The sequence below is a fragment of the Lepisosteus platostomus genome, chromosome 3 (genome assembly GCF_059453375.1).
Source record: "Lepisosteus platostomus isolate fLepPlt1 chromosome 3, fLepPlt1.hap1, whole genome shotgun sequence".
Lineage (NCBI taxonomy): Eukaryota > Metazoa > Chordata > Actinopteri > Semionotiformes > Lepisosteidae > Lepisosteus > Lepisosteus platostomus.
This window is the reverse complement of record NC_142613.1, coordinates 24,394,943-24,417,648: the sequence shown is the minus strand read 5'-3', so window position 1 is coordinate 24,417,648 and position 22,706 is coordinate 24,394,943. Positions and strand designations below refer to the sequence as shown.

At 38.1% G+C, this 22,706-nt stretch overlaps 2 protein-coding genes across 11 annotated transcripts in view; one reads left to right on the top strand and one right to left on the bottom strand.

Moving 5' to 3' along the window:
* plg (plasminogen) overlaps positions 1–3,517 on the bottom strand; it is a 75,662-nt gene extending 72,145 nt beyond the window's left edge. Inside the window, exons 1-2 of the mRNA XM_088625093.1 lie at positions 3,362–3,517; positions 191–472 (exon numbers count right to left, since the gene is read on the bottom strand). Coding sequence (XP_088481219.1) covers positions 191–472; positions 3,362–3,416 — 337 coding nt within the window. The 5' untranslated portion in view covers positions 3,417–3,517. The remainder of the gene's footprint in view (positions 1–190; positions 473–3,361) is intronic.
* A 6,750-nt stretch (positions 3,518–10,267) lies between these two features.
* Positions 10,268–22,706, top strand: part of LOC148674684 (uncharacterized) — a 70,720-nt gene continuing 58,281 nt past the window's right edge. For 4 of the 10 annotated variants that reach the window (XM_088625087.1, XM_088625088.1, XM_088625090.1 and 1 more), the window contains exons 1-5: positions 10,269–10,706; positions 11,463–11,556; positions 14,361–14,812; positions 17,013–17,109; positions 21,102–21,308. In XM_088625087.1, coding sequence (XP_088481213.1) covers positions 14,453–14,812; positions 17,013–17,109; positions 21,102–21,308 — 664 coding nt within the window. In that variant the 5' untranslated portion in view covers positions 10,269–10,706; positions 11,463–11,556; positions 14,361–14,452. Of the gene's footprint in view, positions 10,707–11,441; positions 11,557–14,360; positions 14,813–17,012; positions 17,110–21,101; positions 21,309–22,706 lie in introns of those variants that run through there. The other 6 variants (XM_088625091.1, XM_088625086.1, XM_088625089.1 and 3 more) reach the window with 6 other exon arrangements.

The window sequence follows — 22,706 nt, the reverse complement described above, 5'->3', positions numbered from 1 at the left end:
GTTTTAGTATGGCTGGATGACAATCAGTAAACAAATAATACTGTGGTATGTCAAGATAGAAAATCTACATATAAAATGCCTTAAGTTCATTATGTCAGTTAATACATTGGAAGAATAGGTACTGTACTGGTACTGTAAATTTTACTTTGGTAACTTGTAAAAATATTTTATCACAAAAACATTTACTTACCTATAACTTGCACATTATATATAAGCTCATTTAGCTTGGCACCTGTCAGCAATTCTGCCTTGTAGTGTCCACTGTCCTGATATCTGAGTTTCTTGATTATGAGCGTTCCATTTTCCTGGTACAGACTCGTCCTCTCTGCGTATTCCCCATAGTATCTTGGTTCTTTTCCATTTTTTTCATACTCTACAATCTTATCATCTTGGTATTTCCAAAGGATTTCATCAAAAATTTGGTTTTCTGCAGTCAATTCTATTATTCCATTTAATAAACCAAATTTTATCTCTAGCAAGATAAAGAAAAAAATACAATGAGCAAATTATTGTAAACCGGTAAAAAATGTTGTACTCTTATACAGTATATCACCAATTAAAAACTGGTGTTGAAAGTGGGTGTAAAAAGTGTAGAAAGTATTGACCTCCCTTGGACCTCTACCAAATTTCAATGTAAAGTATTACAATTGTTTTGTATAACAAAACATAATGACTGGGGCACTCAAGGAATTCCAATTTCTTTGGTTAAAACTACACAAGGGTTGCTTTGACTTTGTGTTTGGGTTCATTGTCTTATTAAACTATAAATCTCAATCCCAGTTTCAGATCTTTTGCAGACTGATCCAAGATTTACTCAAGGAATTGCCTATATTTTTCTCCATCCAATCTGCCCTCCATTTTGACAAGCCTACCATTCCCTTCCGATTAAAAGTAACCCCACAATATTATGCTACCACTGCCATGCTTCAAAATTGAGATGGTATTTTGTGAGTGATAAAGCAGTGCTCTTCTTTCACCAGATATAATGCTGGCCACATTGTGGCCACGTAATTTCAACTCCCCCACCACTCTGAACTGGAAGAAGAGGTTAGAAAATGAATGAATGGCATTGGAGGGCCCAGACATTGACTAAATCCCTGTTAGTAGGGTCCTTGTACATTATTTCCATTCCTGGAATAAAATAATTAATTTAGGAATCAGAAAACCAGGGCAAAGCTGGATGAACCATGGTGTTAAAACAACTTCTTAACCCTTAGACCACACCCTGCTTTTGCCTTGTCTGTAAACCTTATGATGAAAAAGCAAACTGTGCTTCTCACTTCTAACCAATGACAAGTTACTTACCAGGTGAGAATTGAATAGTCAGAACTCTCTTTGCTGCCGACTGCTTCATCTGTTCCCTGGTCTAACAAATAATCTTTAGACTGGTCTGACTATGAATAGATTGACTCCATGACTAGATGACTGGATGTCTTGAGATCTCAGGGGCTGCAGCATAACAGATGTACAATATTTCATATTGAAGCAATGTATGTCCAAGAATAATGTCTTACATTATATAACTCTTGGATAATAGAGATAACACTTTGAAAATGATTGATGGTACGTTTGAAGGATTAAAACCTTAATACATTTTTAAGACTTACAGACAAAGAATGTAAGTAGAATGTAAATTATTTGCTTTTTATGTTTGTTCAAAGCAGGATCCTTAGTCAATGTATTTTCCACAAACTATTCCTCCTTTATATAATCTACCTAATTAACTTTCATCCTATTTTGGTGTTATGAAAATAATCCAAACATTTTTCATACTGTACATAATATTTCTCATATGCATATAATATACAGTATATATATTATATATATATATTATATACCTGTACAGTATATAACAAAAGCAAATGAAGTGTGTGGTTGGACCCTGGATTTGATTTGAGGCAACTGCAAAGAAAGACTGGTCTCATGTTGTAGGAAGTTTTACTGTACTGTACACGTTCTTGTTGAGAAACCTGGGGAGTGTTGTCATTTTATGAGCATCAACATTAAATCAGTGATTTGGGAAATAAGATGTTTTTTTCTTCCCCACCATGTTCTTAAATAGGAAATTCTAGCTTCTACAATAAAATTATATTTGAAAATAATGTGTGATACATTGGGTGTAGAATGTACTGTATTTTGCCACATTTTTTTTGTATTATAACTGGAAGACCAGATAAACTGTCATCCCCAAGGAAGCACAGGTGATTGGTCCTGCATACACACGCGACACAGCACACCTCCCAGCGTTGTTAGAATACGCTCAGGTAGACTGCGATTTTACTTCATAGCTTCCTTACTCCATCTTTCTTTTTTCCTCCATAGTTTTGCGCTTACTTAATCATATTCAGCACTTTCTTTGTTCTTTGCAACTACCATTCTGCAACCGTGAGTATTGGGTTACTTTTGTGTCTTTCTTTTTCTTTTTGTCTTCCTTTTTCACTTTTGTTGTGGTGTTCCCCACCTCGCTGTTGCCTGTGACCTGCTTGTGAGCTCTTAGTCAGACTACGCTTTTTTCACCTTGCTGCATCATTACAGAATGACTAAGCCACAGAAGGAGAGCTCAGTGGAGGCCAGTGAGTTATCCCAGCTCCCAGCACAGCATGAGGTGGCGCTTCAGGTACACAATCAACACAGTCTTCCTGGCCTTCAGAGTGAGTCGGCTCTTCCTACAGGGAATAAGGACCCTACATCCCCTCTTGCTTCCTCTCCTGATGCCAACACTGCATTATACTAACAAGACTCACATCTTCGGCCCCCTCAACCTTATTCAGGTGATCCACAGGGGTGCAAGAGTTTTGACACAACACCAAATAATTTTTGCTGCCCAACCGTCTTCTTTTCCTAATGATCAGCCAAAGGTGGTTTACATCATTTCACAACTTTCAGGTGAAGCCTTGGCCTGGGCCCCTGCCTTGTGCCAGAAAAAAGACCCCGCCAATTTTGACCTTAAGCTTTTTCTCAAGAAATGTATTAAATGTATTTTTAAGTATTACATGCAGAAAACAATGTATTCAACAAAAAATATTTAATTAAAATTTAAACAGCAACCAATTATATATGTGCATGTGTGTTTTTTTCAAGACCTTAACCTGAAGTTCATACGCAACCCGAAGGTAATAGAACAATACTCAACTAGTAATAAACTAGATGTTGGATATATCAGGGCTTCCAGCATATTTACAGAAATACCGTTTTCCTTTTTATATATATTTTGCTACTTACGATAACCCCTTATTAATTTAAAGAACGTATTAATAAACGTGTTTGCGGTTTGCACAAGTACTTTGTGTGTACTTGTGTCTATCACAGGAAGAACGTGATTAAAAGTATCTGATATAAAACCATCGAAAATTGTACTTACCTGCTTTGGCATTGGAGAAAGCAATTATGGTGATTAATAGGTATTTCATAATCATTGTTATAACTGGAATTAGAGTTTTTCCACCTATAAATAGGATAGGTTAAAATAAAGTAAAAAAGTGAAAGTGAAAGAACTTCCTAAAGGCAACTCCCTATTCCTGGAATTATCATTCCTACTGCATGGGACGGCTGAGGATAAAGTACCGATTGACAGTGCGATAAGCCAATCAGGCTTGTAGTTGTTGTTTTTTAGACAGTTGTCGAGATGTTTGATTAGCTTAATTTATAGTTTATATATACTATATATAAACATATTTTACTCTCTCTCAACAGGGACCTGGATGAACCATAAAGATATTATTAAAGAAAACGCAACAAAAATTCTGAATTTCAAATACACAGTACACAGTGGCATTTTTACGTCCGTTCATACATTTCTAATTTGTCTAAAATTAAACAAATACACATCTTGGAAAGAAGAAAATATAAAGCAGAGCTCTCTATGGATTTTAGAGAAAAAAACATAGACAACCAATGCAATCCGTCAGTGTGAACTCCAATTGAATACTAATTAATGACAAGTACAGTATATACATAAATAGACGTACTGCTCGCACACAAACAGCCGAGTTTGTACGGATGTATTTGTAGGGTCTTCCTATTGATTCTCACTCTGTTTTTATTCACGATTGTACTTAACTGCAATAAAATTCTACAAGGACTGAATTACGTACAAAATAAACTTTGGAACTTTCAGATTTGAAATAATATTGTAGCGCCCTCGCCTGGCGTTGCGGCTGAAGAGCGCCCGGCTGGGGTGCGCGGCGAGGGGCAGGACAGGAGTAGATAGATACTACTACTAATAATGTTTCTTTATTAGCCCTATACAATTTCTTGCATTAGGAATTCGTCTTTTCACATACCCCAGCTTTTCTCCATGGAGACACAGACAGGGAGAGAAGCTTGGGGTCAGAGTGCAGGGTCTGCCATTGTACAGTGGCCCTAGAGCAGTTAGGGTTAAGGGCCTTGCTCAGGGGCCCAACAGAGTAAGATTCCTCTGCCAACCGTGGGATTTGAACTGGCAACCTTCCAGGCTCAGACGCAGATCCTTAACCACAGAGCCACCACTCTGCCCCACTGTACTGTACTTTATTGATCCTGGAACGGGAGAGCAGCCAGGTCCAGATTGCACAGGCCTGGGGGAGGCGAGACTGGAAGCTTCAGACTCCACCTTGACGCCGGGTGCCGTGGAGGCTGGATGAGTTTGTGCTTGAAGTAGCTGGGCTATTTGATGTAGGCGAGACGCCAGACATCTCAGGTGGGGGCAGTGTAGAGCCCTCGCCTGGTGTTGCAGCCGAAGAGCACCCGGCTGAGGGAGGACAGGGACTAGGAGAGCCGCTGGCCAGTTCGGCTGACCAATGGCGGAACCGGTGTACACAGTTGCGAGATCGCCTGGACTCATGTAGTTATCCTGGTTTTGTACCCAATTACCTTTTCTAAACTCCTTCAAATCTAGACTCAAAACCTTCTTCTTCAGAAAAGCCTTTACTTAACTGGTTCCACTCTTCACCCCTCTGCTCTTCTTAATACCACCTTCCACGGTCTCCTCTATTGTTATTGTTGTATTGTTGTAATAATAATTGTGTCCTATCTTGTGAAATCTTCTTAATTATTGTTGTAGTCTTCTTATTTATTGTTATTGTCATCCTGTAAAGCGCTTTGAGAAGCCACCTTTAAAGGCGCTATATAAAATAAAGTTTATTATTATTATTATCACCCTATACCTGTGTAACTGAACCCAAATTGACCCCCAGTGTGTTGTAGCCTGTAGTCTCTCTCTCTGTTGTGGTTGCTGTGCTGTGATTAATAAAGAGCTCCGTGTTCTCAGTTACCAAGAGCTTGAGTCCCTGTCTCTATCCTCGCCAAACCCGTCGCGCTACAATATGTTTTTTGGTTTGCAAAAAAATCTTTTATATTATGAGGACGCCCCTAACCAGCATGCTTGTCAGGAGATATTTTCATTGTATGGACATTTTCTCACATTTTGTTCCCATGTACCACACACTACACGTGCCTACCGGGACTGAGTAAAATCCAAAATCCAGGTCTAGGGGTTTATAGTTCTGATAGGTACAGGTGAATGTAATTGAAATACAATAGTTTTGTACTGAGGCACATCTCCAACAACAGTGATTCAGCAGGTAAGAAAGATATTTACACTGTTGGATTATTATTGTAGAGGGGTTGAAAGTTTTCCTGAGTCTATTACTGTTACATATGGAGATATAGAGGTGTCTCTAAGATAAGAGGAGTGTAAATTTACAATGGACAGGATGAGCCTCACATTCCATAATCCTCTTTGCTGTCTTTAGTACCTTCTTTTGTGTGCTCTTTTTGTATAAGGGAGAAAACTCTTAAGGAAAGACAGAAATGATGCAGAGAGATGCTTAGCAGTTCAATATTACAGTACAGTAAGTGTACTGTACACACATTTTCATATGTGATAATATTGTGGTACCAATGGTTATTTACTCTTAGATAGATCACTTCATCATGGTGTTTGCTTATGTTTTATTTTCTCTGTGTCCAGCCAGTGTAGTGAAAATCCCTCATGCAAATTATCAATAAATGTCAGTTTTAGAGAAGCTTCATTAATACAAATTTCAGGACTGATGTATATTGTAGCAAATTCAGGTTCAGACAAGAAAAAGAACCAGACAATGTGCAAGTTTGGTATACAAGCACCTTTTATTAAACCTCCATCAGTCAGCTATGAGCAATAAAAACAAACTACCTCAGGGTTCACTCATACACTGAGTTAGGGAAGTAAATGGGATACATACCCAAGTTCAGGGTAGTTACACATTAAGGGACAATAACAGACAATAACACAGGTAAGCACTAAACGGCTATTTACACGGCTAATTAGGACTATTTACGTTAGCAGAGTGACCCACCACCAAGCAGCTCCAGCCCTAGCTGCTCCCCGGGCTTCTCTGGGGCTTCCCCACCAGGCGTCTCTATTTGAGCCGAATAGGGTGCCAAGTGGTCCCGGTGCAGGACCACCACACTCCCCTGCTTTCGCAACTGGACCCTGTAGCAGACCTCGCCCACTGCCCCCAGAACCTCGTTGGGCCCATCCCATGACTGCGCCAGCTTAGGGCTGAGGCCCTTGCAGCAGCGTGGGCTGTAGACCCAGACTGGGTCCCCAGGCTGCTAGGAAGGTCCCCTGCAGCACAGGTCGTAATACTGCTTCTGCTGGACTCCCGCCTGTGTCAGGCAGGTCCAGGCAAGGCTGTGTATCCGACACATTTGCTGCTGCAGTTCCCACTCATAGTCTGGTCCAGCTGGCAGCACCTCCGGCGAGATGGCTTTGAGAAAAGCCTAGAGGGCCATCTCCAGCTGTGCATCCTCAGAAAAGGAAGGGTAGCCTCAGCAGGTGAGGTACATGACATCAGCAGCAACAGAGCCCAGTCGTTCTCCTGTTGGCATCACCACCGCAGGGCCAGCCTCTCCCGCATCACCTCTGGTGGCTCCTCCACCCCAAAGCGCAGCCAGAGAGCTGCTGCCAGCATCACATAGTCTCGCCGTCTGCCCTGCATGCAGACACAGCTACAGTACCTACTTGAAATACTGTACATACATTAAGTATACAAAACATTAGGGGATAAAGATGGATTTTTAATGTGCGAGACAACTGAGACATGGATTGTACAGTATATGTGAAGGAGAATGTGAAGAAAAAAATGTAAGTGCCTTTGAATGAAGTATAATAGTAGGTGCCAGGTGCGTTGGTTTGAGTGTGTCAAGGACTAGAATGCTGCTGTTTGTCAACTGACAGTCCAGTACAATATTGGTGCCAAAAGACCCATAAAAGAATGCACAACTTGTTGCACCTTAATACGAATGGGGTAGGGCACCAACGACCTTACAGAGTTCCACTTATTTCAGCAAAAAACAAGAACCAGTGGTTGCAATGGGCTAAGATGAATCTTATGAGGTGCCATTTAGGCCATTATTCAAACTTTACCTCTCATACACAAATTGCTCTCACATACTGTACACACAAAATGCTCTCACACTCTCCATTTTACCTCTCACGTAAACATAAAAGGCTCTCACATGCACTAGTTTTATCTCTCACGTAAACATAAAAGGCTCTCACATGCACTAGTTTTATCTCTCACATACACACAAAATGCATTTTATGTGTATGTGAGAGGTAAAACTAATGAATGTGCAAGCGTTTTGTGTGTATATGTGAGAGGTAAAATGGAGAGTGTGAGAGGATTTTATGTGTATGTGAGAGGTGAATTATGGCCCAATGTAGGCAGTCCGTCTAAATGGCACAATGTGATTGGCTGTGAAAATTTAGCATCAAGCTTTCTCATTTTCTGCTGCCCTCCAAGATGGAGGAAAGAAATCAACCTCAACCGCAACAAGCACTAAGCCAAGCTATAGCTTTAATTAATAACATCTTAGCCACACCAGAAGCAATATCTTCATTGTCATTGGCTATGACACCTGCGATGAGTGCACAACAATGCCCCATGCCACAAGGGTAAGTTTGTCCATCTTAATGCCATGGGATACCCAGTCACCAGATCTCAATCCCATTGATCATCTGTGGGATGAGATGGAATGAGCTATTCGGAGTATAGGTCTACTACCAGTCAGCATGGGCCAGCATCCCTGTGTAATGGTAATTTTGACACCTTGTTAAGTCTGTGTCCCAATGAATTGTTCTCAGGGCTGTTCTCAGGGCAACAGGTACAACACTATATTAGGAAGGCATCCCTAACGTTTTGTACACTCAGTGTACATTAAATACAGTATGATAATGTATGGCCTCAATAAAATAAATTTGGGATAAAATCTAAAGTAAAAACATCTCTTTCCTATTTACTTGTTACTTAAATAATCATTGACAAAATATAGATTATTTTAATGCCTATGTAAACCTGAAAAAATACTCAGACTGAATAATTTTGCTTTGCGAAACAGCTCTACTTTTATTTTTCATTTTAATTTTATTTTTTATCAATGTAACATTCTATATACTGTGATATATAAAACTAATAATATCAATATGGTACGCAAATTAAATTATATTATTGAAAAAAGATTATTCCCAAGGAGCTAGGAATCTAGAATATGGGCAGCAGCCCAGAATTCTACTGTTAGACACAGGGCACAAGGATTCACTGTGCCACCTGGCAATTTTACAGAGTAGTGCAGTCTTGCATCAGATTTCTGAAAGAATAAAAAGGCATTGGGCATACACATACTTTATGTGCCATAGTGTTGTAGTGTAACTATTGTATATTGTGATATTTGTGGATACATATTTGTTAGTATGTTAGGACTGATGCCATTAGTTTAGCATTATTCTACCTCCAAATTTACTACATCAATAAAATTCTTATATATGATGTTTCTGTGGTATGCCTGATTATTGATTTTATGCCAATACTAAAAGCATGAGGAATAACATGAAATATGCTTGATTATGTACCAAAGTAGTATCTTTGTTCTAAAGGCATTTGGCTACTTCCAGCCAATAGCCGTGGAGTTCTGACTGCTGTCATTTTCAAATGGAAACGCATTCTGTATCTAGACTGCTTACATGGTGTAGACTCTCATGTGATAGGCTTGCTGCAGAGGCTTATTAGTGACATTCCCCAGAAGGAGAGTGGATACCCTATAACCTGGGACAACTGGGCAATCTATGTGCCAACAGATCTTCCACTTCAAAGAAACAGTTTTACCTGTGGAGCTCATGCTTGTCTGTCCACTTATATAATTTGTTCTGCTACATCTCCTGACTTCTCAGACAAAGACATAGCAAAACGCAGAGCATGATTTGCACACAAAATTCTAAAATATAATGGGGAAACAAATAGAGAAATACTCCCGATTGCTAAAGTGTGTGAAAAAAGAAGGGAAAAGTCTTTCAGTGCCAAAGCTTCAAATCAAAACCACTCTGGGTTACTTTCCAATATCATCAAGGATGAAAAAAGGAATGATGTTTTTATTTTATAGAGAATGTAAAACCTCACAAACCTACAGGAAAATGAAAAGACTAAGCAATACAATATTAATGTCAATGAAAACCACTTACAGACTCATATTTTTTAAATACTTTAATCTGAGCACAATAGATAACTTATTGTACATTCTCAGAAGCACAGTTGATACTGTATGTCTGAAAATGTGTTTTTCACTGAAACCAATCAGTCTGCAGTCACCACTAGGCAATATAGAGGGCACTATCAGTGTGGAGTTTGCATGTTTTCCCTGTGTCCATGTTTCCTCAAGGTGCTCCAATTCCCTTCCACCGTCCAAAGACATGCTCGTAGATTAAGTGGTTTCTGTAAAATTGGCCATTTGCATTTGTGTCTGTGTGTGCCCTGCATTGGACTGGCATTCTTTCCATGCTGTATCTCGCCTTGCGCCCAGTGCTCCCGGGAATTGGCTCTAGTCTAGACTCATCATGACCCTGAATTGGAAAAGCGGTTGTTTTTTAATGTGGTGTGATGGTAACTTATCTTAAGTTATTTCAAATATAATTTTCTACCTGTGGAATTAAATACTATTTTGAGAATTTTTGAAAGATTTGGAATCACAAATACACCCTTAAAAATGTTGTGTTCTTTAGTTAATCAACGATGTCATATGCTGTACTGTTTGCATTGCATTGCATTATTTTTCTAAACCTGAATTTTATCGACTAGTAATCAGTTCCATTGCAGATTTTATAATATATCTTTACATTTATAAACAAAAGGAATGCTTTTCTTTTGCTCTAAGAGCTGACTGTACTTGCCAGTAGCAGGTTTCGTTTTGAAAGTTACTTTTGGAACAGTATAATTCCAGAACATGTAAGAATATCCCGGTGGAGTTAACAGGTACAGTACTAAGCTCTCGCCGTGTACTAAAGGTGGCGTCTGGTTTGATTGAGTTCTGCTTTCTCTTGTATTTACATGTGGTGCTAAATTTGATCCTCCTTGGCGCCGGTCATTTGTCCGTTTTTTTTTCACATGTAGTGAAAGCAACGATCTAAAAATGTAAATAATAACATATAGGAAAGGAATACTGTCTTGATATCCGAAAAAAGGTTGTATGTATCCGTTTGTTTAGCTATAAAGATTGTATCTATATATTAGAGAAAAAAAAAGAAAAAAAGAGCACTTGACGCAAAGCATTGTTTACAGTTACTGTAACTAATAACGACGCACCAAGCGCAAGTGCAGTGCAGTGGTACGAATACTTGAAAAACAGCAAGAAAACATAGCTAAAGCAGGAAATGAAATGAAAATGTGTATCGAAAAGGGGGAAGTATAAAGGTAAGAAATCTATTCTTAACCATCAAATATGATTTAATGTACTGTATATACAGTATAGTGCATGCTTTATTTGGTTAAGCACTGGACAGAAATAAGACGTATTAATGTGGGCCAATTTGCAGAACCATGTATTGATATCCGGAATACCTTAAAATTATTTTGCTTCGAAATTTATACTTTTAGAATTACAACTTTTTTTTAAGTTTTAAACAACTCATGAGTGTAGTTATTCAGTAGACTTATGTCCATACACTTTTTTCGTTTTTAATGAATACTGGTCACTCAACTCTGTAATTGGAGAAAACTTCTCCAACATTTGGATATACATATACATTATTTCAAAAAATTCAGTTCCATATACGGTATGTCAGTGGAAAATGTTTGATTTAAAAGGTTAAGTTCACATTTTTTACTAAATGCAGTATGTCTTTGTGCTCTGTTCTGGGAAGCATTTTTTAGAGTGGTTTCTACAGTTATGGGAAGAGTATAGGTGACAGTCATACATTTTATGTCACAAATATTATTTTACGTATTTAGAATCAGGCCTATACATTTTGAAAGACGTGGAGCAATGTAGAATGTACAGTAGATTGGAGTTCACATCTAGTAACTCCTGGTACAAGAGTAAATTAATGGTGCTGTAAATTTTCTTAACCTTACATATTCCAGAGGTGGGCAGTTGTTTTGGCAAGAAGATGCTGTTCTCTCTAAAATTTGATGGATTTGACTCTCCAGGGTTGTGTATTCCCATTGTAGATGTTGAAAGATTTCTCTGAATACTGTAACAGGAACCGGTCCAGGCTCCCGTGAAGCATAGTTCAGGACCCTATGCAGATGATACAATCCGGAAGTAAGTGGAGAAGACATTAGGGGAAGGTACAGTGGGATAGGATGGGTAGACAGACAGGGGGGCGTGGCAATGGTGACCCGGTGATCCAGTGCTCGGGGGGGGGGCGGCAAAGGCAAACAGTTCCAGGCAGTCCAAAAAGGGTGAATACGGGGCACAGTGGAAAGTCCAAAACCCAGGGGATCCAGCTAAAAAGGGACAAACACTTTAAATCCAGAGCAAGATCCGGAACAGTGACAGGGAATAAAACCAAAGTAACGAGGCCAGGCACACTCAGATGGTCAGGACGCCGTGATGAAGCCTATGCCATTGGGTCTCGCCTGGACCCACTGGTAGGCAGGCTTCCGGGCGTCCATCTCCCAATGCTGAGCCAGGAATAGTGAGAGCACCAGGCTTAAATAATGGGACACAAAACAGGTGGCAGGTGCACATAATTAACTAAAATACAAAAGGGTCGGAGTGCCCTTAAGAGGAGGGACCTGATCGTGACAAATACAAGATCACAATTGCTATATACAAAAAAACCATTGAACAGAGCACAAGGAAATTTAAATGGCCTTAGCAATCTGTTTGAGTCAGCAAATCCTCCTGTTCTGGTTTAAATGAGATTCTGCAATTGCTCAGTTCATTGCTGGGCAATATTTTGTTACTTAACCACTAGACGTCGTGCTATGAAACGTTACCACCATTTAGTTTGTAGTTATCAGATATTAAAGGAACATGGCAAATATTACATTTATGGTGGAGCTCATTTGCAGTGACTAGGTTGCTAATTGGAATGGAAATTACCAGCACACTGTAAATAGAAGGAAGACAAAAGTATGTTTATACAAACAATAATACAAATCAACAGGCTTACTTGTACAGTATTTTGTTTAGAGTGCATTACCTACACTCTATTGCCATTCTCATAACATATTGTAATAGAACTGATATTGCAAATGGCTTGTTTGTCAAAGATGATAAACTAATGATGAATAATTGTTACAAGATAATTCAGCAGGTTTCAGAATAAATTAATACATGCTGATAGGTATTAAAAACCCAAATCCTAAATCAAATCCTAATGGTTTCAAAATTCAAGTATTGCATCTCTATTCCCTATCACTCTATTTTTATTATATAGTTAACATGGAGGAACTGTTCATAAAAAAGAATTATAATACTTATCTAATTAATTAATTGTTAATTAATTGTCATCCACTGTGTTTGTTTTCAACTAATGGAGTCTTTATTAGCCTAAAGTAACAGGTTAACTGTTAAACAGTCCCTCCCCCAGTGAACATTCCCTTTTTGTATTCTACTTTCCATTGGTAATGATGCAAGTTTTGCACAGATACTGTAACTGCAGTCTTACTGCAACATAGCATTGTGTGAGTGTAAGTTGTGGTTGGAATTATATAGTATCATTTGCATTTCAAACAGGATAGCATTATGAATTCAGCATGAAAAGGTAAACTACCTCCAGATCTCTTCTTTCTTCTTATTTTATTGAACTATTTCTTTGGTAGGTTGAGCCAATGTAATATTTTTCCAAGTCTTTAGGTGTAAAGTCACCTATAAAGTCTGCTGAACCGTTAAGGACTTTTTAGCAGTTGGCAGTCCCTTTTTTGCCCTTGTCTGAATGTTATTTTTCAGTTTTTGTAGTAAAGGTTTTCTTAAATTAGTCAATGGTAATTAACTGGTAATTTGTTAGAAATCTTGATTAGGCTGTGGTAAGACTTTATTACAATTAGATGAGATAGTGTTGTCAGGTAAGTACATTTATACAAAGAATATTTATTACAGCAGCTTTACTACCTTGTAGCCTGATCTCATCAGATTACAAAAGCAAAATCAGGCTAAATAGTCAACAGTGGATTAAGACACATCTGTGGAGAACCAGGTTGCTGTTGGTGGACAAGTAGCGGTTCTCTTCCCTCTGGATTAGAATTTCCAAAAAACAGTGCCATAATATACTGTAATGACGGGGAACACTACGCTATAGTAGTGTCTGTTATTTGGATGAGATGTTAAACTAAGGTCATGACAGCTTGGTCATTAAAGATCCAATGGCATTGTTCGGAAACTGTTCAAACTGTTTGGAGACTTGGGTAGTTAACCACAGTGTACTTGCTAAATTCATTTTAGGGCTTTTACAATCCCTACCTAAAATTCCACCTTTATTCAATTGGAGAAATAATTTCTCACTGCTCCACCTGGTTTACTTTGTAATTGGGCTGCTACTGCATAATAAATACTGCTTGTAACCCAGGTCAGCATTGTATTTAATTGTTTTAAGCTTCATTATTACACTTAATAAAATAATGAGTTAACTGTTGGAGATGACGTATCTACAGTACTGTATTTTTGCCTTTTCACCCCAAATGCTTAAAATCTCTCATATGCCAGAGCACCTTCTTTCAGCTCCTTTTCAACAGAAGGAGCTTTGCACAAAATTAATGTAAAGCCTCTAACTGTTATAATACTGGTTTAAAATGGTTAGATGAATGAGAAGTGCAGCTCTCAATGATGACATAACAGACTCAAACAAACGTGGTGAACTGCAGAGGCCTGGCAAGTCCAGCAGTGCTTTTCCAATTTTGTGCCACCATATACTGCAAAGAATTGTAATCACAGATTTAAGAACACTTAAAATACTGGAGTATTTTATACTCCAGGCAGATGCCTTTTTTGCTTGTGTTGCAAACTTGATTTGAGAATGTATTCAGAGAATAAGTTGGAATGGGGTTTACAAATATTATTTTTATAAACCTGGGATTACCATTTTTCATTAAATCTAATTCATTCTATTTTTTCTTTCTCAGGTGTCATTGGAAAAATAAAATCCACTTGGGCTGAAAGATGAAGAGTAGACATTAACATTAAGACTGGAATTTCAGAAACCAAACAAAAAAGAATGTCTGCAGAAATACCAATGAATAAACATTATGTAAAGCAGTGGTCTGTGGATTTACCATCTGAGTCTGAGGTAGACTCATACAAAAAGGAGGATGGTGACATGCCCAAACCAATGTCAGTAGAAAACCATTCCACAAACAACAACTTCACAAATGGAAACTGCAGTGCAATTAGCAACATGGATAACAAACACACACCACAAGATAAACAAGCAAGGAATCATGTATCGGGATCTTTGCATTTGCCTCATTTCCTGAATTCTGTTGTGGACCCTGAACAGCTTCAGGCTGGAACACCAAGCAGCGTTTTTGGTCATCAGACTGTTCATCAGGCATTGCTTTATAGAACCCTCCTTCAGGTTAGTAAATATGGACCATTAAGAATGAAGCTTTAATGATGGACCAGGAAGTAGGTTGATAAGCAGGATTAGGTGAAAAAGTACAAAAAATGTGAAAAATACTTACCCTTGGAACATATTATATAAAATATCCAAACTTTGTAGTGAAGAGTGTCAATCTATCCATTACAAACCTTTCTATATGTACAGTATATAACCTGTGAGACAAGGAGTTAACAAGTGAAGAAAAATAGCAATTGATAAGAGAGGGTTTTGACTCCACAATAGGAAAATGTATTCTGGGAAGTACATATTTGACACAGAGGATCAATTTAAACAAACATAACTATTTGTGACAATGCAGCAAATTTCCCTTACTCTGTGTTCTGAAACCCATTAATCACACAAGTATTGCACATTATCTCTATGCAAAACTGCTGAATTAACCAACTTCATAACCTTAGAGTGAGCCTTGGGGAATGTTTCTAGCTGCACATTTTTCCTGCAGTAGTTTGTATTGCAAATACATTTTTAAGGATAGGAAGAATGTAGTGGAGAATTGCTATGAATTTATGTTGGAATAAGAAAGAAAAAAAACACAGATACTCTCTGTATTTTATACACTAGCTGTACATTATTATTAGAAATTAGCTTTGTATTCCAGTAGATGGCAGGCCTTGATCAGTTTTGCTTCATGTTTAGGTTTTTATTACCTTTATGGTAGTATTATAGTTGATACTTGAAGATACTGGGACAGTTAGGGTAGTGTAACTGAATATAACCAGTAGCTACAGTATATCTCCCTGCAACTCAACTGGCAACCCACTGAAGCTAAGCAGGTGTGAGCCTTGCTAGTACTTGGATGGGAAACCTCCTGGGAAATCTAAGGTTGCTGTGGAAGAGATGTTAGTGGGACGAGTAGAGAGCACTCACACTGCGGTCTGTGTGAGTCTTAATGCCCCAGTATAGTGATGGGGACACGATACTGCAAAAAAGGCAGTGTTCTTCAGATGAGATGTAAAACTGAGGTTGTCACTCTCCATGGTCATTAAAAATCCCAGGGAGCTTCTTGAAAAGAGTAGGAGTGTTACACCGGTGTCTTGGCCAAACTTCCCCCTGGTCTTAATCAATCATGGCCTCCTAATAATCCCCATCCATCATTTGGCTCCATTACTCTGTTCTCCTTCCCTTGATAGCTATTGTGTGGCGAGTGTACAAGCACACTTTGGTTGCTATTGCATCATCCAGGGGGCTACACATTGTTGGTGGTGGAGGGGAGTCCCCATATCTGTAAAGTGCTTTGAGTGTAGTGTCTAGTGTTACACAGCGGAAAACCAGGGACTGGGGCGGACAGGTTTTGCAAACATCTGCTCTTTATTGTGCATATCTTAGAATTGCCATAGAATGGTAAAAAAAAACCAAAGCACTTACAGTAAGTGTCATAATGCAGTAACCCAAAACATTAGAAAAATAGGGTCATAAACACAAACAGATGCTGTGTGCGACATAACATTTAGAAAAGCAATACAGTGTATACTGTCTAAGGATAATTTCTTATTAATATACAACTGTGATTATGGATGCAACTACTGCAAACAAAGGCAAAAGGCTAGAAAAATATTTTATTTACTATTTAAAAATAATGGAACATACTTTTCCATGTTGAAGGAATCCTTTAGAATTAAATATCTGTGTTTATATTACTCTTTTGTGAACCAATACAATCAGAGTCCCCCTGGAGTCATTAATTTAATATACGATTGACTCTGAGTTAAATGTAGAATGTAGACAATGAATATGAATATGAATTATATTACAGTCATTATGAACTGCTTGATTCTGTCTGAAAAAAGAGCACTCTATTAAATCAAGAGAGCAAGGGTTTCTGTACTCTGAGCATGTCATTGGGTTTTTTCTACTTTGTTTTGATTTCTGTGTTCTTTAAATGTTTATTTTTGGGACAAAAGGTCTGTCCTAATAAGGGTTTACCATTTTCCAATAGTAAGGGATTTTGTACTGAGCAATATTATAAATCTTTATCTAGTCAAGCTTCAAAAGTGTGACAGTAATACTGCATATTACTATAGGAAGATAAGGCATGTGCTGTTTTTCAAAGATAAAAGCAGAATGAACATATTCTCTCTTAGTCCTCTCTCCTTTACCAAGCATTTGACTAAAAGGGCCAGAATCCCAAGATTTGTGTGTCTCAATTGGTTTGCAGAGCCCTGCACAGCATGAACAATTAATTCAACAGCAGGTGGAACACCTCCAGCGATTGGTACAGGAGCAAAACAGACTCATTTCACTCATGAACCCTGGTGAGTTGGACTTCATGCTGAATGAAATGGGTGTAATGTCCTAACATACAAAACCGTTAGCAGCAATGTACTAATTTAGAATGCAGCATCTACTTTAAACTTTTTGGATGAAGTTTGATTTGCACAGTTGATGCATAAATCCTTTGTCAGGGAAAAGGCTATACACATCCATCCATTTTCTAACCACAATTCAGGCTTCAGGAGCCAGATACTATCGCTGCAAACAATGGGTGCAGTGTAGGGATGGGACACCAGTCCATCACAGGGCAGATACACAGATACACACACTCACACCCACGTCAATTTTCCCGGAAGCCAATTAAGTGTTTGGGCTGTTGGAAGAGGCCCACGTGAAATACATTGACAAGATACAGTACATACTCAAAACAGATACAGTAGCAGCCAATGTCTAAAAATGAACTCAGGGCCCCAGTACTGCAAGGCAACAGTTTTAATCACTGTATTCTCCTGCTGTTATGGCTGTACATGTACTATAAAAATATAATATATAAGATAAAAAGAAGTTGAAATATTATACTGTTTGGGAGAACAAATATGAGTTAATGATACATAGCTCTGTGGATCAGATAGTTTTTGAGGGTTGCCTGAACTTCCAGTCAATCATGTATATGTTCTGGGGGAATAGCACATGTGACTAAACCCTGTTGTAAGCACTTTTGAATGCAAGACCCGTACCTTGTGACCTAGACATTACTGAAACACCAAAGAAAGGAATAAGACAGACCTTGTGATCTAGTGGTAATCACCACACTAACCCTTAAATGACTGTGTCCTCTGAAAACATGGCCAGATTATTGTGATAATTAACACAATGCTTAACAACCTAAATTGAAGATAGCGATGAAGTTGATCTTTGTGAATTCAAATCAGGACTGCTTTTTTAATTATCACAGATGAGTTTTTTAGGAATAAAATAATACAAACAATTAGAAAATTAGAAAAGTGCAAGTTGCTAAGAAATAGAACAATGTTAATAACTTGCCTCAAATTCTAGTTCGAGGCAAAAGGCATCACACTATCACTATCAAGCATTGAACCCAAGCACAAAGTACAGTACATGTAAACATACAAAGTAAATCCAAACAATTCCTTTAGGAAATGTGCTGACTAGTAAAGCTTGGTACGTTTCTATTGCTTATATTCTGAATAGCAAGGAAGTGGGCATCACCTGATCTGTGGAGATTTGGTAGGCAAGGAGTGCTGTGACCCTGTATAGATTGGCTGCTGGCTGGAGAGGGTGGAGCAGAGTATCAGCTTTTGGTTCCAGTTGAGCTACAGTATTTGTCATTTCTTCTCCTTTGTATGCTGGCTTCCTTGTGTATTGATGTCCAGTCCTCTTCAGCCTAACTTCTTCCAAATCTTCCAGACTTCCTTCCCCACTGGCCTAACTTCTTGGACCTAACTTTCAGTACTCCCAGGCTTAACTTCTGGAGGTTTGGTTCTCCTGGGTTTTCTGAAATGAGCACACATACCCAAATATTAGATAGTACGAGTTAAAGCTCATTGTATCAAGGTTGTGCTTTAAGTTGTTTATATACAATTTTTTTTCCTGTAAATTACTTTTTTAATACTAAAATGTTTTTGTATGAGATGGTACAGTACTGTAGGCATTCTACCATTTCACACAAAAAGCTCTTATATTATTGTATTACTAAGAGTTTGCTTTTAAATGTATTACCTGTTTATATTGCAAGTATTCCATAACATACACATACAGTAACACATTAAATAATTTTCACCTGATATTAAAAGATAATCAAATGTGTTTACTGGTTGTAAAGTTGATACATAGTTTATCTAGTTTATCTTTCTTCCATTGTTTTCCCCTGGATCCTATGTGCTTCCATTTCCTTGCTTTTTGTGTTATTTTTCTCTTAGCTAAACTTGGCCTGTTCTTGGACTTCTGATTCCTAGTCTGTTATACCTGCACAGGGTCCTTTTCCCTGGTCTTACACAATTAGTATAAACACAGACATGAAAACAGCATGGACTTAACAATTAGTGACATTGTGCATACAGTAGATCATTGGGAACTTCTTCTCTACTTAGTAAAGTTACTTCTACTTCACAGAAATTATATGAAGGAAGTTGACTGACTGTCATCTGTTTTCCTACATTGTCACAAAAGCAACTATTAATAAGCTGGATAGTGCAAAAGATCAATCCCAGACTCAAGTAGAAAGTTGCTGTGTACAAATTAAGACTCACATAAAAATATTAATGGATTCAATGTTTTTTGCAGTAATACTGGTTAGAACACGTCACATGATACTATGCAGTAAGATTATTAGTAATAACAAACTGACTTCTAAAGTTAGCATTATTAATCACCTTACTTATGGTATTTACTACCTCAACTAAGACAATGCTAGTCCATTACAGAGAGCTCAATGAATGTTTCATATTTGTTTCTCTGTTATTGCTAGATGAGAGAGGTCTTTAATTCATTATAAAACAGATTTATTTGCCAGTAACCATGTTATACTGTGTATGTTGATGCATAAACCCACATTGATGTATTCTAGTTAATAATGAGTGACAACATTATCATTGTAGAGGTTCCTGAAAATTGTATTGGGGCTTATGGATCTTCCATGTGCCAACTTGTATTAGCACCCATAGTTGTACTGCAGCTGCGAGGAAGTGGTCTGTTAGATGCTTTATTTGAATCACAAGGAGATTACATGTGGTTTCGCAGCACTACTGGAGTCTAGAGATTGTATATACAGTAGATGAACACTGAATGCTCTAGAACGTGCTTCATTCGTGCTAGCAATATTTCCAGAGGAAGTTCTTTCTCATTTTCACATACTGTAGGTGTCTTCACTCAAAACTGTGTCATTCTGGCTCTATGACTAAAAACAGCAAACCAGTGCCTTTTTTCATGCACACATCAAACTCACAGACACGCATTTATTACAAGGCTTTATAAATTATAAGTCATTATTAATATACATTTTTGTCATGCCTTTTTCATACTCGGGAGGTAACAAAGAATGTGAAAAGGCTTTGTAAATTCCATCATTTTGATCCAGTCCAGAAATACTCCTCATAACATCATACCCAGACAGGTAATTAGACTGCATTGCTTAGTTAATAATAAGGTGTGAAAGCTAGTTAAGTGTTTCACAAGTCTTTGAAGAACCAATTAGTAACAGTAGAAGGAACTTGTTTACATTTTTGAATGGTTGCTTGGCTCTTGATGGGGAAAAAAGGCTATAAAACATCAAACAATAAATTACACATGCCAACTCACACACTGCAGTTATCTGAATACTGCATTAAAAATAATTGGAATCCCACAGTGTACATCCAGTAAGGGATAAGATGCGTAGTAGTAGAGGTATAGTATCCTTTAGGCTGGAAGGTGTACATTCAAATCCAGGTTATATATCAACTGCAGACTGTGGTGAGGAGCTTCAGGGGAGTTACATAACCAGGCGTGGCATGATAGCTCTGCTGTTTTCTTTTCTGGCTCAATTGGAAAAGAAGCAGATTGTGCATTGTCAGGCATACTTGTAATGTCTTGGCAGGCTGGTGCAAGAGTTTAGATGTGTCAGGTTGAAATAACAGATTTACACAGAACTATTGATTGACTATTGGATAGTGTTTTCTTTGAGAGGAGTTGGAAAGACACCGACAATTGTTGGAACAGCTGTATGAATGTGTATTTGTTAATCAGAAATAAAAGGAATTGGTTTATCTAATGTAAGGAGTAAAGAATTCTTTGCAGACACATTTTCAAGTCCTAAATATTATGTTAAGCTGAGTAATTAAAATTATATAGTAATGTTCCCTTGACTTAACTGGGAATGCACAGAAAAATAAAGGTGACAATTATTCCCAGTGAATCAAATTTAATTCTTCTAGATGGCAGAAGAGCAAAAAATAAAAGATTTAGGTGTACATAGGTTACATGATGCATGCAGGTAATTACACTATAACAATATAAATTCTGTCTCCTTTTTCAGGTTTTGCATTGTCTCCTGTACTTTCAGCACCGCTGTTAGGCCTGACACCTGGCCTGTTGCCAGGGATGGAAGCCACTCCTCTGCCTTTAAACAGCATGACATTTAAGGACGGCCAAGGAAGCATTCAGAATCGTGTCACTTCACCTCCGCCCGAGGCCAGTAATCTTTCAGAAGCAGCGGTACCTGCTCCACTTGGTTGTCAAACAGGTGAGCATTGTACTTAGCAGCTCACAGTTAATGAGAACTGATGCTACAGATGTATCGGTGTGTAATGCTGAAGAGAAAACAGACTATTCCATTTCCTATGAGGGTAAGTGAAAAGACACAAAAATTGTTACTTGTATGTACAGCACACAAAACATAAACGCATTCTTTTTGGGGTCGAATTATATACATTATCTTACTCCACAGCCTCCATCTACTCTTGAGATTTGTGCACTTTGAGACATTAAAAAGTGCCAATATAGTTTTCTTTTTGTTGCCATGAATCAATGCATGAAACACAGAGCTTCAATATTATTTAATTATACAGGTATGTGGTGAAAATCAAGAACCTGCACCCTTCTAAGTAATATCTGAGACTTTTTTTGTTTGAGATTGTGAAGTTTTTTTCTTTCTGGGGGAGGAGTCCCCCTCAGGACTTTTTCACTTGGCAGGAAGGAGTGGGTGGAATTCTCCATGCATTATCCATTATTGTTGTCCTTCAGGTAAAAAACAATATCCTCCACCAGGGGAACCAATAACTCCTGCCACTTAAACCAAATGAATGCAGTAATTACATGTTCTTTGTATGCTTGGAAATTTGGAAAGAAAAGAAAGATATTTATTAGTAAATATAAATCTTGAAGATAACTAACAAAATTTTCACTATCAATATCAGCAAACATTGCAGTCACTATTCTTCATCATCTGTTAACAGGCAGTGTAACAAAGCCATATTTCATGACCAGGACTGTGTGACATGTGAAAGGTTTGACAGATTATAAAATGTGAGAGAAGTCAATAAAACCAGCAAGTATTCAGTTGTACAGAATGGAAGTTAGTTTTCAAAATACAAGATTCATAAAATGCACTGAATACAATATGTACCCTATATATATAATATGTACTGTATAGTAGGTATAATGTTTATACTCCATATGCTGTTTGGAGGATAGGGTGCCTAATGTACTGTATACTGCACATACATATCTGTGAGGATTCAAGGTCAATCAATGATGGACCTCAGTGAAGTATAACTACTTTCATTGGATTATTAAGTATTATTGGGGAACATTAAAGAGGATCCTGCAGTCTGTGTGGGTCCTAATGCCCCAGTATAGTGGCGGGGACACTATACTGTAGTGGGCACTGTCTTTCGGATGAGACGTTTAACCGAGGTTCTGACTCTTAGTGGTCATTAAAGATCCCCAGGCATTTCTCGAGTACAGTAGGGAGTTATCCCAATGCCTGGGCCAAATTCCCCCCCTCAGCCCTTACTGTGGCCTCCAAATTGTCCCATGTATAATTGGCTTGGACTTGCCCTGTGATGGAGTGGCACCCTGTCCAGGGTGTAACCTGCCTTGCGCTCCGGCTTCACCGCAACCCTCACCAGGAAAAGCAGAA